Source organism: Vigna radiata, chromosome 5, assembly GCF_000741045.1.
Source record: "Vigna radiata var. radiata cultivar VC1973A chromosome 5, Vradiata_ver6, whole genome shotgun sequence".
NCBI classification, from domain to species: Eukaryota; Viridiplantae; Streptophyta; class Magnoliopsida; order Fabales; family Fabaceae; genus Vigna; species Vigna radiata.
This window is the reverse complement of record NC_028355.1, coordinates 20462963-20483584: the sequence shown is the minus strand read 5'-3', so window position 1 is coordinate 20483584 and position 20622 is coordinate 20462963. Positions and strand designations below refer to the sequence as shown.

The window sequence follows — 20622 nt, the reverse complement described above, 5'->3', positions numbered from 1 at the left end:
GCACAATACTAAACCGCACTCACACACATAACAACCCATTGTATAAGCAAGGGAAATAACGATAGAAAAAGAAGAGGGGAGAAGATCAGTGGCGCGCGTCTTCACAATGGGATTCTCCAGCTCGTTCCCATCGTCGGTGTCGGCATCAGTTTTTCTGGCGGCGACGTGGCACTTCACGATGGACCTCGCGACGACAGCTTGATTGGGAGAAGGAGGGTGTTTTTGTCTCGTGCGACGGTGACGGTCGCGGTCGCCGGCGAGGATGAGACGACGAGACCTCGACGACGACATAGGGCGGCAGTTCGACGGTTGGCTCTGGTTGCAGAGGTGATAGGTGGCGGCCCGCAGCGGCTAGTCAGGTGTGTGAGTGACGGAGTTCGAGAGAGGGAGACCTAGAATCTCTGAGGTTTGGAGTTTGAGTGGGATGCAAATGATGGGAATGAAGGGGAACAATCTGAACCCCTAGGGTTTCTGGGTAAAACAATTTGGGCTGGGTCTAAAAATTAGAAATACAATTTAAAAAAATACTAATTCCAACTAACAATGCCAAGTCAGCAAATAAATCACACCTCACAGTTGCACATCTGGACAGTTCACTGTTAACAATTTAAACGGTGTTACTGAAAAGGACTTAATTAAACACTAAATACGTTCTTTGGGACCAAATTGAATATAAAAAAACATAGGACCATTTCGAATTTTCCCAACCAAAACTAGGATCAAAAAGAACTTTTAACCTTATATCAATTAATTACCTAGTTTTTTTTTAATTCGAAAAAAATAACATTATTTGTTTTAATTCAAATGTAAATAAAGGAGAAAGATCTTAAATTATATTTATAATCAATCAAACAAGATTTCATTCACACAAAATATCACAAAAATAAAAGCTTTAATGGTTTCATAGTGATTGAAATTTATTTCAACATAAAAGTTGAGTTAGAGAGATTGGTGAATTCTTCATGTTACTAAATTATTCTATACAAAAATAATTTCATATAATGTTCAAAAAGTACTTATTAAAAAAATTAGATGGATTGGTAGGTTAACGTTCATTACGAGTTTAACTCGAGTGAGTTAGATTCTTAATAAATCAGTCAAAATTGATCCATATTAAAATTTGAACATTTTTTTAATTTAATCCAACTCAAATTCATTATGAACCGATTTAACTCAGGAATTTTAATCTATTTTGATAATATTATATTTTAGAAACTATCAAACATGTTGCCCACTCAACTAACTACGCATCATTTGTTATTGTAGTATATGAATCTTAGGTTTTTGTTAATTTATTTCTCTATTCTTTGATTTAATTTTACTATTTTAAAAGATATCGATGTTGCCTAATTTTAGTCAGAAGTTGTGATTGATATCAATAAGTTTAAAAAGTATAAATGTGATATGGTAATTTGATCTCGGAATGAATTTCTCTCATCAATCTTTATTTCTTAAAATACTCTTATCATTATTTAATCATTGACTATAACTCCTGCAAACTTATCATATATGAATATAACATATGAATATAAATATGCAGTAAAAATACTCCTGCAAACTTATCATATATAACTACGAATAATAATAATAATAATTACAAAAGATACACACCAACATTCTTAATTAAGGTGAGAAACATTCTCAATGTGAAAAAGAGAAAATTATCTTCCATATGCCTTCACGTGGAAGCTAATTTTATGACAAAAAAAATTAACAAAAAATTGTCAACTATTATAACATTATAAAAATAACATGTTAGTCTAAATAAATATAATTAACATTAATTAAAACAATCTTGTTTAATGCTCAACATAAAAAAATTATATCACTCGATAAAATCTGGATGACAAAAAATAGCATCAATAAAAAAATATTACTAATAAAACATATTAAATAAAATTAAAATGTGTTCTTAAAAAAATGAAATAATTTGAATGGAGATAAACCCAAATTAATATATTTATATGTTTTAAAAAGTAAATTTTAGAAAAAGAGGGATTTGGGGAGATTGTGATTTGAGGGTGAAAGAAGTACTTCTTATGATTCCCAAGCAAATTCAATTACAAAATAAAGGGCAATATAATTAATGATTACAGAACTAAAGGTTGTACAACTTTTGAGGAAAATCTCTGTCCTTTTTCCTTGTATCCTCCTCATTGTTGTCAACCTTAATTCATCTTCACCAAATCACTACATGTTCCCTTTTAGTTGTCGTGGTATGTGATCTTAATTAGCCCTTAAAGTTCAATTGTTCATGAAAAATTACCAACTCTACTATCTTCCACTACCACATAACACTTGAGAAGAGCACATGCAGACTACTACAGTGGCTAGATGTCTCCAGAAACTTCAACTTCTTCGACTTAACTGTAACTCGGATGAGTATGGGTGCCTACGTAGGTTGTTATTACATACCTCGGATCATCCTTGTCCCTTTCAACTACCTTCTTCACTGAACATCCTTCCACTGAACACCTATAGTAGTTCCTGAAGCAAAATTTATCATATAACAAAGTGTTTCAATATATATATGTATGGAAGATAACTATACGCGAAAGCACTTCTCATGATGAACCATGCAATAATCTCTCACACCTTGGATTTGGGCTGTTTTTCACCATCTTCTTTCCGTACTTCCTCCACTTGAACCCGTCATCCATTATTTCTATCTCTGACTTTGTTTTGAACGCAACTCTATCTCTCACTTCCTTCTTCTCGTGTTCATTAATACCATCGTCTCCTTGTGACACAACCAAACACATATACAAGTTAAGAAAAATACAAGGTGTAAATAAAGCGTAATAAACTTCATTTCAGGAACTTCATTTACTGATTGAAAACTCTTCATGGTGGGTGCTACTTCCTCCAAGCTCGCCAACTTCATTGGCTTCAGTCTTATGGCTGAAAGCATGCCCTGAAACAAATGACTCGAGGTCATCGTATGACCATGGATCATCATCTAAATTCAGGTACTCGGAGAGCTCCGAAGGCCATTGCTTGGTGAAATCATTCTCAGGTGAATCTGGTGCTTTTGGATTATCACCACTCATTTTGACACCATTGATACGAAAAGAATGGACTACGGCGCACATAATATAAACCCCATAGCCTTTTTCTCGATGAGGCAGCTTCTTTGTGACCTTCCTACGAACTACGTTATGAAGCTTCTACGGCTATATATATATAATGACACATAAATAACTCCTCTTTAATGTGATCATAAAAACTAGTTTATGGAAAAATAATAAGTTAACGTACGTGTCTCTAAAAACAAAATGGTAGGTATCCATTAATGTCAGTTAAAAATGGAAAGATAACATACAGTGAGTGTGGGGCATGCCTGGGATGACTCGGGAAGACTTTCTAAACTTTCAGTTTAATTGCTAAAATATAAAAATGATCGCATATACATGTTAATAAATTTTTTTAACAATACTTTGATTATAAATTATATGTTACTGTTTTACTAATTCATAAATTTGAAACAGACCAATCATAAACTACCACATATATTATTGTAAAAAATTGTCAAAAAAAGTTGTTAAAAAAACGTTTTTCTAAAATTAAAAGACTATGATATGTTAACAACTTTTTTTAAATTATTATTTTATTTGTCTGTATATTTGAAATAAACCAATCACAAACTAACAAATAAACGGTGTTATAAAAAAAAGTTGTTAAAAAAACATTTTCCAAAATTAAATGACTTTTTAAAGGATATATAGCTCATCAAAATACAACTTTTAACAATTTTAATAATATGCAGTGAATTGCTTTGCTATATAGAAAAAAAACAAAGAAAAAAAGAGAGACCTGATAATTTAAAGTAATTTCAGCTGCCAAAATATATATTTTAATTATTTCCAATAGTGTTAAGTTTTTTTGTTTTAATTAGATCAGTATGTAACATGTTAAAGTTTTAATTGGCTATTGAGTGTCGTGGTTAGACCAACCCCTTCACAGGTGAGAACTAAGTCAAAAGTGATGGTGCTTTGAGGTTCCTTCGAACCACTAGTTTTTGGTTATCTTAAATAGATGTTTGATTGCTCTCTTATATTGTAATACAAAGTTGCTTTTGAAATAATCTAAAATATCTATACATTTTTTTATTTTCTAAACAAAGAAAAAAAGGAAAACTTCTTTTAACAACACTTTTTTAACAACTTTTTTACAACGCATACATAACAGTTTGTGATTGGTCCGTTTTAAATATTTTTTAAACATAAATTCAAATAGACCAATAAAATGATGACACATGTCCGTTGTAAAAAAAATTGTCAAAAAGTGTTGTCAAAATATCATTGTCTAAAAAAAAAAGGTCATAAATAGAAATAAATATATTAAGCAAGAATAATTAAATTGTTTCAATTAATTCAGAAAGTAATATGTACAAAATAAAAAGAAAAGATAAAATATAGTAATACGACTTTCTCAATATATAAAAAAATGTCTTTGTTATAATCCATCATCTATCTCATTTAAGACTAAACTTTACATTACAGTCTATATCTTATAATAGTCCCAATATATTGCATCACCCTACATATATGTGTATTCAAATAGAACAAGGATTTCTATTTTCTTGCATCACATGTAATTATATTTGACATTTATAATCCTAGACTTTGTGGTTTTCGTTTATGATTTCAAATGATAATCATCAACAAAATAAAAAGACACCTAAGGATCACACGGTAGAAAGCCATAACAGCATATTGATACCCACATACATCTCTAAATAATATTGCATTTTTTACTTCGTCCTAAACACTTGACAAAAGTGTATTTCAACATATACTGACTAAAGTTTTGATTAAGAATAAAAACATTTTTGAAGACATCATCATAGTCCTCAAAATTGGCAAAAGGTGAGGAAGTTCATAGGTATCTTCCGCTGACTTCCATTTCGGGGCAGATCAACAAATTCGAAGACTATAAGTGTTTTGTTAGCAATTAACAAATTTATAGTCATTTTGAAATATTACGATCCTCTCCTCTTATTATTATTGGCACATCACTCTCATCGACTATTGTTTCTAGGAAGCGTAGTGGATATTTCCTCGAACTCATATGACAACCTTAAACTGATGTTAAAAACACTTTTCATAATAATTTCTTATGCAACGTGATTTTATAGTTTATAGTCAAACATGTAGAAATATTGCGGCACGTGAAGGTGAATAATCTTCCTTCTGTCATTTCCAACGCTACTTATCTTCTGCGTTAACCTTTTAAAATTATTTTAATTTAGTATAAAAAATTATTGTTAACACTACCAGAACATCCTAGCATCTGGAGCACATTCACAGAAATTGCAACAAGATTAATCAATAGTACTTTTTTAGGTAATAATATTTTAAAAAGTACATTCACATAAATCTCATGTGTTTACTTGTATTGTTTGGCAAAGATTGTGGAGTTCTGAACCTAGTTGTTCACATAAAAAAATTACATAAAAAAATTACAATACATTATGCAAGAAATTTAGATACATTTCAAGTAATAAATAGCTTATAATTAAAATATTATACTGTAATTTCTTTTCGTTAAAAATAGGTGGACTATTTTTAAAAATGTACACATTTTTAAAGTCCATAAATCACGTAACTTTATTTTTTGTTATTTTTTAAATATTCATGTTATCATAACTAACTTTATACGCAATAAGATATATTTCAAGCTTACCTTTAATTAAACTTGGTGATATTTAAGTCATTTATGTCACTTTTCAGTGATTAACTATGATAAGCTCAAGCAATCAAATGTTATTTGATATTATTGGGAAAATGATTATAGGAACCAATGAAATAATATCTTGTGTTAAACATTTCTTCGTGTGATTCAAATATGACAACCACTTTTTTAGGAATTTATTTCGGGAATGTTCAAGGAATATCTATCAAGTTTTCAACTTTTGAAAAATTATACTCTACATAAGGTTTATATTATGTCTTTATAGGAGTTTTGGTAGATCTTTCTTTTCTCTCCATCCTCAAATACTTAGTTCCTTTTTTCTTCTCCCCTCTTCCCCTCGTGCTAATAATTAACACACTATCTTCCACTTTCACCTTAATGTCCCCAAATCTCAGGCCAGACATGTACATCACGAACAGGTAAGAGTTCACATTCTCCTCCACGTGGCAGTCATTGCTTTTACATCTCGCACATACGTCGAGAACGATTCACCGAATAATAACAGGGAGTTTCGCACATACCTCCAGAAAAATTCGCAGAACAATAGTAGAGAATTCCAGAGAATTTCGTACCTAATTCCCATGTTTCTAGGGTAACACAACCATCTTTGATTCTTCGTATCTTAATGATTCTTTGGGTTTGGGCTTTTTCCTGACCCATTTTTCATTTCCCGCACATCCTATCCTTACACCTTTTTCAAGATATGCATGTATAAAGAGAGACATGTAGTAGTTTGTTAGATTGTTGAGCTTTCAGAAATGCACGTTATCTACATGATGATTCCCTTCCACGCGCCTCACTGTTTTACATCTACCCACACATCTTAGCATAGGCCATTTTCTCCTCTAAAACTGAAAAAGAGTTTTTATTAAATTGGGAGCAAAATATATTAGTAGCTAATATTTATGATAACTTTTTGGCAAGTATACCAAATCGTTACAAGTAATACAGTGGATAAATAAAGTATCGTTCTCCCAAGTGACTTGTGCAACACATAACAATTCTTCCTTTTATAACTCAATTAGACATCAAAATGCACAAAACAACACAAAAAACTTTTTTTTTCTGTTCAATATTTAATTATTTCATTCAAACACTCACATCAAGTATATTAGTCCTAATCCCTTAACCATTAGTTCTAAATTAATATATCAAACTGTTAATCCCTTAGTCAATTTATATACAATTTGCATTAAGTCTGATGCTAAGAATGACCGTCTATCCCTAGATCCTAAATCACTTAGGTGCTCTATTTATGTCCATGTTCAAATTTACTTTCTAGTAATCAGAAACATTTAAATAACATTATATTTTCATACAATAATAGTAAATTCAAGAAAGAGCATATGAACGAACAACGATATGTTAAATAGAAAAACTACATCACAGTGAGTTCATTAACGTACACATTTGAAGCAATCTCTTACAAATATGGTGTCTTGGTAACTTGAAGCAGTCTCCTGAAGTTTCTAATATGTTTTCGTTTCTTTCTTTTGTCCGTTCCGATGTTTTCGTTTCTTTTTTTTGTACGGAACTTCTTGCGCATGAATTTTCCCATCCCATTCTTCTCTTCATCCTCAAATACTTAGTTCCTTCATTCTCCTCCTCCCTCTTCCACTCGCCACTAACAATTAACACATTGTCCTCCACCTGCACCTTAATGTCCTCAAATCTTAGGCCAGGCATGTCAATCACGAACAGGTAAGAGTTCAGATTCTCCTTCACAATCAGTAGGGGTGGCACCAATTCCTTTTACATCTCGCACATACGTCGAGAACGATTCACTGAATAATAACAGGTAGATTCGCACATACCTCCAGAAAAAATCGCAGAACAATAGTAGAGAATTCCAGAGAATTTCGTACCTAATTCCCATGTTTCTAAGGTAACACAACAATATTTGATTCTTTGTATCTTAATGATTCTTTGGGTTTGGGCTTTTCCCTGACCCTTTTTTCATTTCCCACACATCTTACCCCTACATCTTTTTCAAGATATGCATGTATAAAGAGAAAGGCATGTAGTGGTTTGTTAGATTGTTGAGCTTTAAAAAATGTACGTTGTCTACATGATTTCCTTCCATGCGTCTCACTATTTTACATCCTACCCACACATCTTAGCATAGGCCATTTTCTCCTCTAAAACTGAAAAAGAGTTTTTAATTAAATTATTTTTTAAAGTTATTTATTCCATATTATTCATTATAATCTATTGATTTGAATAAAGTAAAGAAAAAAAAAATACAATATAAAGGGAAAAATTGGGAGGAAAATATGTTAATAGCTAATATTTATGATAGTTTTTTGGCAAGTATACCAAATCGTTACAAGTAATAAAGTGAATAAGTAAAGTATCGTTCTCCCAAGGGACTTGTGCAACACATCACAATTCTTCCTTTTATAACTCAATTAGACATCAAAATGCATAAAACAACACAAGAAACTTTTTTTTCTGTTCAATATTTCACTGTTTCATTCAAACATTCACATCAAGGCATACTAGTCCTAATCCCTTAGCAACTAGTTCTAAATTAATATATCAAACTGTTAATCCCTTAGTCAATCTACATACAATTTACATTAAGTCCGATGCTAAGAATGACCAAGTTATTGAGTCTATCCCTAGATCCCCGCTCTATTTATGTCCATGTTCAAATTTACTTTCCGGTAATATCATAGACATTTAAATAACATTATATTTTCATACAATGATAGTAAATTCAAGAAGAATAAAGATATTTTGACACACACTTTTGAAAAAACATTCATTTGACACGGTGGGTTGCACCTCTTTTTAACATTTATTGAAGATAAAAGAGTAATTTTGGAAGAAAAAGGTGAAAAGTAGTGTGTCATTTGAATGTTTTTGCCACGTGGGCGTGTCATTGTACCATTGCCCATTCAAGAAAGAGCATATGAACGAACAATGATATGTTAAACAGAAAAACTACATCACAGTGAAGTTCATTACATCCAATCCCAACAAAAGAGAAATTTAACTACTACTAGTAATCTTGAACGTACACATTTGAAGCAATCCCTTGAATATGGTGCCTTGGTAACTTGAAGCAGTCTCCTGAAGTTCCTGAGATGTTTTCGTTTCTTTCTTTTGTCTGAAACTTCTGTCAGGAGTTCGTGAGATGTTTTCATTTCTTTCTTTTGTACGGAACTTTTTGCGCATGAATTTTCTCATTCTTCTCTCCATCCTCGAATACTTAGTTCCTTCTTTCTCCTCCTCTCTCTCCACTCGCCGCTAACAATTAACACATTGTCCTCCACCTGCACCTTAATGTCCCCAAATCTCAGGCCAGGTATGTCCATCACGCACAGGTAAGAGTTCAGATTCTCCTCCACATCAGCAGGGGTGACCGCCATTGCTTTTACATCTCGCACATACGTCAAGAACGATTCGCCGAATAATAATAGGGAGTTTCGCACATACCTATAGAAAAATTCGCATAACAATAATAGAGAATTTCGTACCTAATTCCTATGTGTTTAGGGTAACACAACAATCTTTGATTCTTCGCATCTTAATGATTCTTTGGGATTGGACTTTTCCCTGATCCATTTTTCATTTCTCGCACATCCTACTCTTACACCTTTTTCAAGATATGCATGTAGAGAGGGAGGGACGTATAATACTTTGCTAGATTGTTGAGCTTTCAGAAATGCACCTTGTCTGCATGGTGATTCCCTTCCATGCGCCTCACTGTTTTACGTCCTACCCACACATCTTAACATAGGTCATTTTCTCCTCTAACTGAAAAAGAGTTTTTAATTAAATTATTTTTTAAGTATTTATTCCATATTATTCATTATATTTTTAAATAAACGACACAATATTTTATGTGAATAATAATGTGTTTCATTATTTTATTTTTTCTATGGACAATAAATTTATCACATTTATGGTGACATATTTAAATGATTAAGGCTAGGCTTTGTAAATAAGGTCCGAATACATACATGTCATCTGTCAATACTTTGCTGGAAATTGGAATGGTTGTCATAAATATATAATTAATTTTACATAATTAGTTTAACTTTCGTGTTAAATTATTTATATACTCTTTATTTTATTTATTTTATCTTGTTGATTTAAATTCTAACAAAAGTCCCAAGATATATATTTATGAAAAAAAATGACAAATATACCAATGTAACATTCTTTTTACTAGTATAAAACTATTAAAATAAAATATTACATTGATAATAACTTATCAAGAATTACAAACTTTCACTAAAAGAGAACTTACACTTTGGATGATAAAACTCTATCTATGATTGCGGACTATTCTCTCAATCTCACGCTGAAAAGACTGAAAAGGCATCCTCCTTAAGTTCACACCATTAAGGTGATCATAAACATAAACAAAGACAAACAACATAAAAAAAGGGTAAGTTAGTGTACCAATAAAGTCTCACATAATAAATTGGTTTAACAATAACAACATTCAAGAACAAACAATTCATACAACCACAAGACCACTATACTCACTTATCCGGATATAATGCTAATATAGACTACTGTAGGCATGCATTTATAGTAGTATTTATACTCTGCAGAGTTATAAACAAGGGTAACTCGACCTACTCACCATGAGGTAAATTTTTTCCTAAAACCCAGAGAGTTTTGGTGAAGACCTCTTGTCATTCTCTCCGCCGCCATATCCAACTCTACATGAGTTAAATGGTTGGTAGAATATCAAATATTTGAGTACCACAGTCTCTCTATCAAGCATTCTCTTACAACTTTGTTAGAAAATAAAATCTCTCCTCAAGATTTGTAACACTCTAGATTTTGAGATGTCACGGGTTAACAATTTTTTTCTTAAAAGCTTAAGTACTATTTTGAAATACAATTTAAATAAAAACTTCTATTTACTATAACTAAATTTAAAAAAGTTCATAAACCCAATGTAACTATAAAGCTATTAATATAAAAATTAAAATTTCATAATGCTCCCATATATCTAGCTGCTCAACTTAACTTTACCTACATCTACTCTTGTATAAATACGATCATCATAGGTAGAATCTCCAACATAAAACAAGTCATATAATAAAAGCATAATTTAACTCTAAAATTTAACAAAGAGACATACTAAAAAAGAGATGCGACCCAAAAGAAGAAATCCAAAAAAGTACGGGCCAGACTCGCTGGAATGGGCTTCCGTATTGCTGAATGTTCATAGACTGCAAAGACGACAAATAGAGTCGTCGTTTCAGGCAAAAGAAGAGAGTGACAAAAAGTTGTGGTTTATTGTGTAAATTAAGTGCAATGCAAAGACGAAGACAAAACCCCTAAACCCTGGGAATGAAGAAGGCGAAGAAGAGTGTGGAAGAAAATGGGGGAAAGTTCAATGGTGCTGAGAGGTCAGCGTATTTCGCACGCAGAGAGGCAGCGAAGGTGTTGAGAGTGGTTCTCGAAGGAGACTCTAAGCGCCGCGCTCTTGCCTCCATCAAATCCCTCATCTATCAACCTTCCGTTAGGAACAAGAAGGGCACCTTCGCTCTCATTTGTCAAACCCTAAAACGTAACTAACTTACTAACTAACTAGCTCTCTCTGGAATGTATCATTTCATTCACGTGTTCGTTGTTTCGTTGGCAGATCTTCCCATCATCAAAGATGTCTTGGAAGCTGCTTCCATTCTCAACACCAAGTGGAAGGTCATAAATCGTAATAACTTTACCGCATTATAACTTTGGTTATTCTTCGTTTCTACTTATTTCTTAACATGATGTGTTGTGTATTGTTGATTTTATCAGAGGCAACGGGAATTGGTTTATATCATTGTCTATGATATCCTTTTCGGCAAGGTGAGGTGTTTTTTCTGTTGTTGTATAGAAGGACTCCTACTACTTCGACTTCTGGAAATTGAACTAGTTACTTATGTGGTTATGGCCAAACTTGAAATTTGTAGGCGGTTTCACTAGTTGGTGATGCAGAGAAGTACCTTATGCGACACGAAGGCGCTCTGCGTTCGACTCTTAAACAGCTTTGGTTACAGAGAAATGTGAAGACTGTTAAACAGTTGATTGCTCTGCATGAAATTCCAGGTCAGTTTTCACATCTTCCGTTTTTATGCATTTTATTAGATTTTATGGTTTGTGGAATTGGTGCTTTTTTACAGTTGATGCGCGGCAACGTTTTTGATTTCGAAACTGATGCTTTATAGATGGTTGTTTTGAAATTTTTACATTTTCAATAAATGCTCGTATGCAGATGTTTCTGTACCTCGGTATGTTCGTGTGAATACGCTTAAACTGGATGTTGATTCTGCCTTGCTTGAACTTCAGAAAAATTACCCGGTAAATTCCTCAAAATATTTCTGATGATCAACGTTTTACATTTTAGTCAAAATGTTTTCTTCCTTTTATTTTTTTAGGAAAGTATTTAACTGAATTTATAAAAAGTCACCAGGTTTACTTCATTGATTTAATCCACATTTTCTGTTGATACGGATTATTATTAAATAGGTTCAAAAAGATAATCTGCTGGCTGAGTTACTGATACTCCCAAAAGGCACTGATTTACATGATCACCCTCTTGTTAAAAACGGCAGTATCTTTATGCAAGTAAGGAATTACTCTTTTTTTTTTTTTTTTCTTTTTTCTTTTTTAAGAAGTTATAGATATGTATCATTATCTGTAAATAGGTCTCATTGGATGAAAAGGTTAATTAATATCTTTTGATATTTAAGAAACGTACATTTCAATTCTGATTGCATGTTTTTCTTTCTTTTATAATCGTTTTACTAACATGGAGACAAATTTTTGTAAAGGGTAAGGCAAGTTCCATGGCAGCACCAGCTCTTAGCCCTCAACCAGGATGGGAGGTGAGTTATTGCTTTAATGCACTAAACGTTTAAGATATGAATTTGATTCAATCATAGGTGCATTCTACTTCTTCATTCCTTGTAAACATCACCTATTATCCTATCATTTCTATCCCCACCCCCTTTCTAGGCTTGGATCTTTTTTTACACTGGACTTGCAACTCTTTCACTTTTCTTTCTTTTTGAAGAGTATTTCTGAAAAGAAAAGAAAGTTTGGTCTTATTTTTTCTCTTGGCAGTAAATTGTTAAATAAGTATCCTTTTTCCTGTTTCTGTCCGTGTCTTTCAAGGTTTTTCACAGCCATTTAGTAATTAAATAACTGGTCAAGCAAAAAGTAGAAAGAAAAGCAGAACTGATGTGGTCATAACACGGGGGAAGCTCTAGTCAATTAGTTTCATGAGTTTTTGTAGCCCAAAATTTCCCATGAAATATAACTTGGTAAGACGGTTTTAAAGTAGGATTGAGCTATTTACTCTGAAATTAGAGGCGAAGTAAGTATGCTACATTTACTGTTTAACAGATTATTCTGTTCATATTGGCCAAATTCCTTCTTAGATAGTTGGTCATCCTATTGGTGATTCAGGAATATTGAAGTATATTTATTATATTTAATCTGTTCTACCGGGTCTACTGAATATTTTATTTTGGCTTCTATTTTTTAAAAATCTTCTTTTTCTTATTATATTAACTTGAAATGTTTTTGCTTAATTTTACTTGTACAAATCCTTAGAAATTTTTAATTTTGTAGGATTGCAAAGAAATGGCCAAGGTTACCACATGTAAATTAATTACTAGAATATAAGTGAGCAACCACTCAGTATGTATTTGCTATGTGCTTGGTGCCTGCTCATTTTAACTGCCATGTTATGAATGTTCAATTTGTAAATTAAATTATAACTACAGAAATCAGAGTTACATAAAAAAAGTAATGTTGAATCCTTGGGATATTTTGTTAGCTATTCCAATCCTTACTAATTGCACACCTCAAATGTATTTGAAGGTTATTGATGCGTGTGCAGCACCGGGAAACAAAACTATTCACCTTGCTGCGCTTATGAAGAGTAGGGGAAAGATTGTAGCATGTGAGCTGAAAAAAGAAAGAGTTAAGCGATTGAAAGACACTATAAAGCTATCTGGGGCTTCTAGTATCCTTTGATGTTATATCTATGTGCTTACTGATACGCTTTTCAATGTCACAACAACAATAAGTGTCTTGGATGTTTTTTAAAACGACAGGTTATGCTAGTTGTCTATAATCCAGGTCTCTTTTCTGTATTTAGTGTCTCCACAGCTGACGAGCATTAAATTCTGGAATTATTCTTTTTTAGTTAATTTTTGGTTGGTGGTTCTAACTGTCAGACTTGACCCCAAGTTCAGACATACAAGTCCTGAATGAGGATTTCTTGAACATAAATCCCAAGGATCCTTCATATTCTAAGGTTAAGTATATTTCCTAATATGTAGGTAAATATTTTTGTTTAATGGGGGTATATTGGGGTGGCTGCTAATAGTTTGACTGATCTTGTATTATCAAACTAGACCTAAAGATCAGTACTTCTGCAGTTTTCTTGTAAACTTCAATAATTACAATTTATGAAATGTTTTATTTAGTTCATATGTGTGTTTGTGTCTAATTATCATTAGATCTATGATGACAGGTGAACGCTATTCTCTTGGATCCTTCCTGCTCTGGTTCTGGTACTTCTGCCTCAAGATTGGACCATCTGCTCCCATCTAAAACAGCAGGTTAATTTTATTCCACAATGTAGACTAAATCTACCTATCTGTCACTCTAAACTTGGCCATTATAGTACACTGTCAATTACTGTCATGTAAGACCTGGTTTGAAGTATTGGACACATTTTTAAAATTTTAATACCAGATTAAGTATGAATTTTCTTTCCTTTTTTGGTATGATGATTGTGTTTTAACCGTAAGCTTTTGACTGCATAGGTCAGGATACTGATATGGAAAGATTGAGTAAGCTTGCAACTTTCCAGAGAAAGGCTCTTCAGCATGCTTTACTTTGTAAGTTAGTTCGTTTCTTCCTTGTCCAGGTCATTTTATCAATCTTCCTGTTTCTAGATAGTTTAGAAACTTAATAACAGTCTCCAAATTCTTTGCTGGGTAAGCTTAGAACTTTCGGTTTCTTTTTCTAGATTATTTCATTCTAGTATACACATGACAAATATGAACGTTTTTAAATTTTTTTTCCAAAATTAAGACATTCCAAAAATTAGAATGGTTTCATTTGCCAGTTCTAGCTAGAGTGATAAATAAACTCCCAAACTTGTCTCAATGTTACGGGCGAAATATTTGAGTTGATCTGGTATATGTATATTTTTTTCTTTTTTAAATTACTAAAATACTTATTTTTGTAGTCTATTTCAAAACATATATAATTATAATTTTTTTATTATTATTTAACATTAAAGAGAGAAAAATATAATTTTTTATAATGTTGATTTTTTTTTTGCCTTAAATTTTATTTTTTGAAAGAAATATTTATTAAATGTTTGGATGAACATCGTTATACTAGTCATGTGACAGATAAGAATGAGAGATAAGTTTCATATCTAGAGTATAAATTTGACTTTGGGGAACTCATCTCTGGTTCGACGTCCTCAAAAGAATTGTCTATAGTATATGTTCTATCAACCAAATTCAGAATGAAGATGTCTTTCCTTGTCATGCAAAAACAAATATGAACTTAAGATTTTAACATTTTTTTTTTAATTTTTCTGAAATTAAAAAATGTTTAAAAAATTTGAATTGTTTGATTTGGCAGTTCCAGGTCTTGAAAGAATTGTCTATAGTACATGTTCAATCAACCAAATCGAGAATGAAGATGTGATCAAATCTGTTCTTCCCATTGCCGAATCATACGGATTTCAATTAGCCAAGCCTTTCCCCGAGTGGCAATGCCGTGGTCTTCCGGTGTTTGAAGGCTGTAAGTACTAGTTTCAGACAGCAGCAGAGTTCCTGGTCTATCATTGTTTTGCACCATGATTTTTAGCGTTTTCTTTTTTACATTTCAGCTGAATGCCTGATTCGGACAGATCCTGCGGAGCATGGCGAGGGTTTTTTCATTGCTTTGTTTGTTAGGAAAGATGCATCTTCGGACTGTTCAAATAAAATCGAAACTAGAATTTCCCGTAGCACTCCTCCCGGAATTAAAAACGCGCAAAGAAAGAAGAAACGTATACCGTTCATTAGCACGAACCCATTCAAAATGTGGTTATATGATCAACTGATGTAGCTTCCGAAATGGGAGGGTATAAGGAGGTGACCAAGACAAAATTAGAGGTGTAAAATGTTTTAAATTTACTTATTTTCATTTGAAATAGTATATTTTAAAATTATTTTGACGGCATTCGCCATTTTTTGCATATTAATATTGATTGAGTTTTGTCAGAGAGCAGATTTCCATGGGAGCCTTGAAGATAGAGATGGTCAATTAGTAGGGGTAACAAAATCAGTTATGTCAATTTGACCTGCTAAAAGTGACATAATGCTTTTGAATAGATTTTCATTAAATTTCCAATCCTTTTTTATTAGAATTTAAATATTTGATAAATAGGTATTTTTCATTAATAAATATTTGATACACGGTTGCTAAATGTATTAATTTTTTCACAACTCTTTTCATAGTTAGAGAATGTCAGACTTTTTTTATTATTATTATCACAGGGGGGACTTCTCCTCATTATAATACTTTGGGAGTTTAAAAATTAGAAATCAGAGGATTAGACATTAAAATTCACTTCAAAATGCATTATATCACTGCATTGCATTCAGATCACATTCATAGTCAGACGAACAACAAAAACTGAAGAAAAGACACATGAAGAACATGAAGGCACATATAGAGATAGGTGTAGTGCAGTGCAAACAGGGGTAGAGATAAGTGTAGTGTAATGTCACCGACCATCTTGAAAATCAAGAAATTTAACCAATCTTGACCTCAATAGTCTTGGGCTTCTTGGGTTCAGGGGGAGGTAACTTGTTGACGGTGACGGTAAGCACACCAACCTGACAAATGGCAGATATGGCATCAGTGTTGGCATTATCTGGAAGTGTAAACTTGCGCATGAACTTTCCCATTCTTCTCTCCATCCTCAAATACTTAGCTCCTTCTTTCTCTTCCTCCCTCTTCCTTTCACCGCTGATGATCAGCACGTTGTCCTCCTCCACCTGCACCTTGATGTCTCCAGATTTTAGACCAGGCATGTCGATTACAAACACGTAAGAGTTCGGATACTCTTTCACATCAGCAGGAGTGGCAGCCATTGCCTTTGCATCTCGTACGTACGTGCGTGTGGGAGCGCTTAAGTTCTTCTCTGCGTCCTCTGTCAGATCCATGATTCGGTGCAAAGTGGAAAACAAGGGAGAGTCCAATCCCATCAGCCTGATATCCATTTTCTTTCCTTCTTCTCTCGTATAAACAACTGTTCCTAATGTGATTTTATTTTCTTTGGTTTCGATTCTGTGCAGAGCCCTGAGTGCATTTTGGGCATTTATAAGAGGTGACAAGATTAAAATGGGAGGTTCTAGAAAAATTCACACAATAATAGTAAGAAGTTCCAGGAGGTTCCGGCCTTAATTCCCATCCCATGCTTCTAGTAGCGTCCAAAACACAACATTGCTTGACACTTCATTTCTTATAAAAAAATCAAAATTAATTATTTTTGGGCTTGGGGCTTTCCTGACCCATTTTTCATTTTCCTCCCATTCTACTCCTACGTCTTTTTCAAGTCATATACCACCGTAACAAACTAAACAAAAATATTTATGTATCATAAGAGTAGTTTTTTATTTATTTACTTTTATCAAATGTAAATAAATTATGCACAATTGGAAATCTTTACTACATTTTCTTACAAATATAAAATAAATAACTTTGCACAATTTAAAAAAAAAAAATAACTTTTCGTGGTCTTATCATAAGTAAATTTTGGGCTTGCCTATTATGTATTTTCTTAAGAGTGTGTGGCAGTGGCATTTTTAGTGTTAGGTTGTTCACAGGATGACTCCCTTTCACGTGTCTCATTGTTTTACACCCTACTCACACATCATGAGCCTTTTTTTCCTATAAAAAAAGTTTTTAATTAAATTATTTATTAAATTTATTTATTTCATATTATTTATTATAATTTAAATAAACTATACAATATTTTATGTGAATAATATATTATTTTATTTTTTCTGTGCATAATAAACTTATCCACATTTATGCTGACATATTCAAATTATTAAGACTAAGATTTGTAAATAAGACCCAATACATAATAAAACATTTTTTCTGTCAATACTTTGCCAAAATGGTTGTCACGTATATATATATATATATAATTAATTTTGCGTAATTACTTTAACCTTGGTGTTAAATTAATTCATAAAATTACAAAAATTTGTTTTAATGATTTTTAACGTGTATTTAAAAGTTTAGTATGGATTAATAAAACATTAACCTCCCTGATCATTCCAGATCTCATTATTGATTAATTGACCACGTAATATTACATAAACAAATATATAACTGGTATAATTTGTTATAACTGTTTTTATTGAATACTTAATAAAATAGTCTTCACTATTAGTAAAGTAAATTATTTGATACAATACACTGTTGTCCTGTTTGGCATGGGCTCATAGCTCCAAACTCATTAGTCTTTATTTGTATGTAGTTCCAAAGGATAACATTTTCAGAGTAAAAAAATAACTTTTATATTATTCATCATGTATCATTTAAAAAATAGCTTTAAGAAATTTATTAAAATAAAACATTTATAAACTACTTATAAAAAAACTGGTGTATATTTCATAGTAAAAATAACTTTTAAATTGGACAACACTAAGAAAGAAACATGCATGATTAAAACTAGAATACAAACTATTATAATTTATGCTAACCAACATTAATATAAATTATTGTTCTTAGATATCCACCGCTATTAGTTGAGTTTTTTTTAATGTTTTTTATTTTATAAAATAAAAAGTATTATATTTAATAAATTAATATTTACTTTATATAATATCTAAATTTAAATTATTAAACAAATTAGAATAGAATAAATATATTCACATTTANATATNTATATNTAATAGAGANAATTATATATATATATATATATATATATATATATATATATATATATATNNNNCTTTAAGTCAATAAAATATATAACTATATGAAAAAAGGTGAAAGTTCTCCTCAGAAGCATTTAAATCGAACATGAAATTAATATTGATGTTTTTTTTCACCATGATGAAATGATAAAGTCTCTTACTTTTATTAAATTGTGTTAGAAAAGTTGAGTTTTTTTAAGAAAAAGATAAAAATGATTTGTTAATAAATCTATGTAAGAAATTAAAATAATACTTAAAATGATTATCTATATACTCCTTATTTTATTTATTTTTATCTACTGTAAATTCTAACAAAAATCCCAATATATATTTATAAAAAAAAATGACAGAGAACAATTCTTTATAAATATAATATAATAAAAGTTTAATCATTTATATAATTCTTTTCACTTTTTTTTATTTAGATTCTTATTTTTTAAAGATTGAAAATAATTAGATTCTTCTCGTTAGTTTTCACCAAAAATATAAAAGAAAAAATGTTAACAATATTGACTTATTTCTGTTAATCATATTATAGTTTTTTCTTAAAAATTCATACTGCCTCTCATCATTATGTTTTTGTAATTTTCATGCTTCTACCACGTCCTCAACACATAAGAATACCGTGAGTTTTCTGTTAGAGTCAAAATGATGTAAAATTTATGTTTATATTATTATTATTATTATTATTATTATTATTATTATTATTATTATTATTATTATCCACTTTGGTATATTAAAAATTAATATAACATAACAAGTATTTATTAAAAATTAATATAATATAACATTTTTATTATGATTGATGAAAGTTGATTATTAGAATTATTTATATTACGAGTTGTTTAATATTTTTAAATTGCTTATAACTTGATGGAAGAAATGTTGGAGTTTATTTTAGTTTCATAACTGTTTTGGGCTATTTTTTATTAAGAGTGTTATCAAGAAAAAATAAGTATTAGAAAAATATGTTTTATGTAAATGTACCCTAGATATTGAAAGGCCTGGGTTAGTTTGTTAGATTTATTGTATAATTAATGCCTTAATTTGCTTTAGTGAATGTACCCTAGAATATATATTTTTTACACAAATATTATTTAATCGAGTATTTTATTTACATCTATATAAATATAGAAGATGGATACTATACCATTTTTTTTAAACTATCATGTTTATCTTTTTTTTTTACAATTATATATATATATATATTTTTACCTTACAATCACATGTTGCATATATTTAGACTTCAAAATATTTCCTTTCTTGACCATTTAATATTTCTTTTCTTGACAATCTCGAATGGACTTTTCTTCAATGGTTGACAATTTTGAATGGATTTTCTTTTATAACATGATAATAATAATGATAGGATAATGATGATAAAAATGAAATGTTTTTTTTATATTATGACAACAAATCGTAAAAATGTTTAGTTGTAGAAATGTAGAAATGAAGAAATGTCTACACTACTTTAATTGAAGGATTTTATAGGTTCATTCATCGGGACTTGTCAGAAGAAGGGGTTTTTTAAGTTTTCATAATTGAGAATACAATTATTTGCTGAAAATTAAAAATAAATTTGTGTTATGAAATCAATGTCAATGAATTTCTAACTATTCTTGCATCTTAATTTTGTTTAACTGCTAATGAATTTTTTTAAACTTTTAGATTAGAGAATGATTAGAAATTAAAAATTAAAGGACTTTGAGGACTTCTACTCATCATAATACTGAGAGTTTAAAAATTAAAAATGATTAGACAAATTAAAGTTCACTTCAAAACATACATTTAGATCGATTTCATAGTCAGATCAGCAACAAAAACTGAAGAAAAGACAACCATATAACCACGTACAGAACATGAAGGTATGGACAGAGATAGGTGTAATGCAATGCCAGCGGTCTTAAAAATCAAAAAATTTAACCAATCACCTTAATAGTCTTGGGCTCAGGAGGAG

General features: G+C 31.0%; 3 protein-coding genes across 6 annotated transcripts; 1 reads left to right on the top strand and 2 right to left on the bottom strand.

Annotated features, from left to right (window-relative positions):
• Window positions 1-2023: 2023 nt before the first annotated feature.
• LOC106761736 (probable WRKY transcription factor 50) lies at window positions 2024-3117 on the bottom strand. Of its 2 annotated transcripts, none has more exons than XM_014645307.1 (3): window positions 2831-3117; window positions 2596-2740; window positions 2024-2487 (listed from the first exon to the last, which is right to left on the bottom strand). In XM_014645307.1, exons 1-3 carry the CDS (start codon window positions 3090-3092, stop codon window positions 2364-2366), a joined length of 531 nt encoding a protein of 176 aa, XP_014500793.1. In that variant the 5' UTR covers window positions 3093-3117; the 3' UTR covers window positions 2024-2363. The 2 variants fall into 2 exon arrangements, with proteins under 2 accessions (XP_014500793.1, XP_014500794.1); XM_014645308.1 differs by having other exon boundaries at window positions 2596-2737.
• Window positions 3118-10896: 7779 nt separating this feature from the next.
• Window positions 10897-16152, top strand: LOC106762858 (probable 28S rRNA (cytosine-C(5))-methyltransferase). Of its 3 annotated transcripts, none has more exons than XM_022780927.1 (14): window positions 10897-11233; window positions 11309-11367; window positions 11467-11517; window positions 11622-11757; window positions 11924-12009; window positions 12178-12276; window positions 12483-12536; window positions 13537-13681; window positions 13914-13975; window positions 14195-14282; window positions 14490-14564; window positions 15325-15486; window positions 15575-15842; window positions 15959-16152. In XM_022780927.1, exons 1-13 carry the CDS (start codon window positions 11014-11016, stop codon window positions 15793-15795), a joined length of 1458 nt encoding a protein of 485 aa, XP_022636648.1. In that variant the 5' UTR covers window positions 10897-11013; the 3' UTR covers window positions 15796-15842; window positions 15959-16152. The 3 variants fall into 3 exon arrangements, with proteins under 3 accessions (XP_022636648.1, XP_022636647.1, XP_014502434.1); XM_022780926.1 differs by having other exon boundaries at window positions 15952-16152; XM_014646948.2 differs by lacking the exon at window positions 15959-16152 and having other exon boundaries at window positions 10898-11233; window positions 15575-15909.
• Window positions 16153-16295: 143 nt separating this feature from the next.
• LOC106762859 (17.1 kDa class II heat shock protein) lies at window positions 16296-17045 on the bottom strand. The gene has a single exon (XM_014646949.2). It carries the CDS (start codon window positions 16953-16955, stop codon window positions 16485-16487), a length of 471 nt encoding a protein of 156 aa, XP_014502435.1. The 5' UTR covers window positions 16956-17045; the 3' UTR covers window positions 16296-16484.
• Window positions 17046-20622: the final 3577 nt, after the last annotated feature.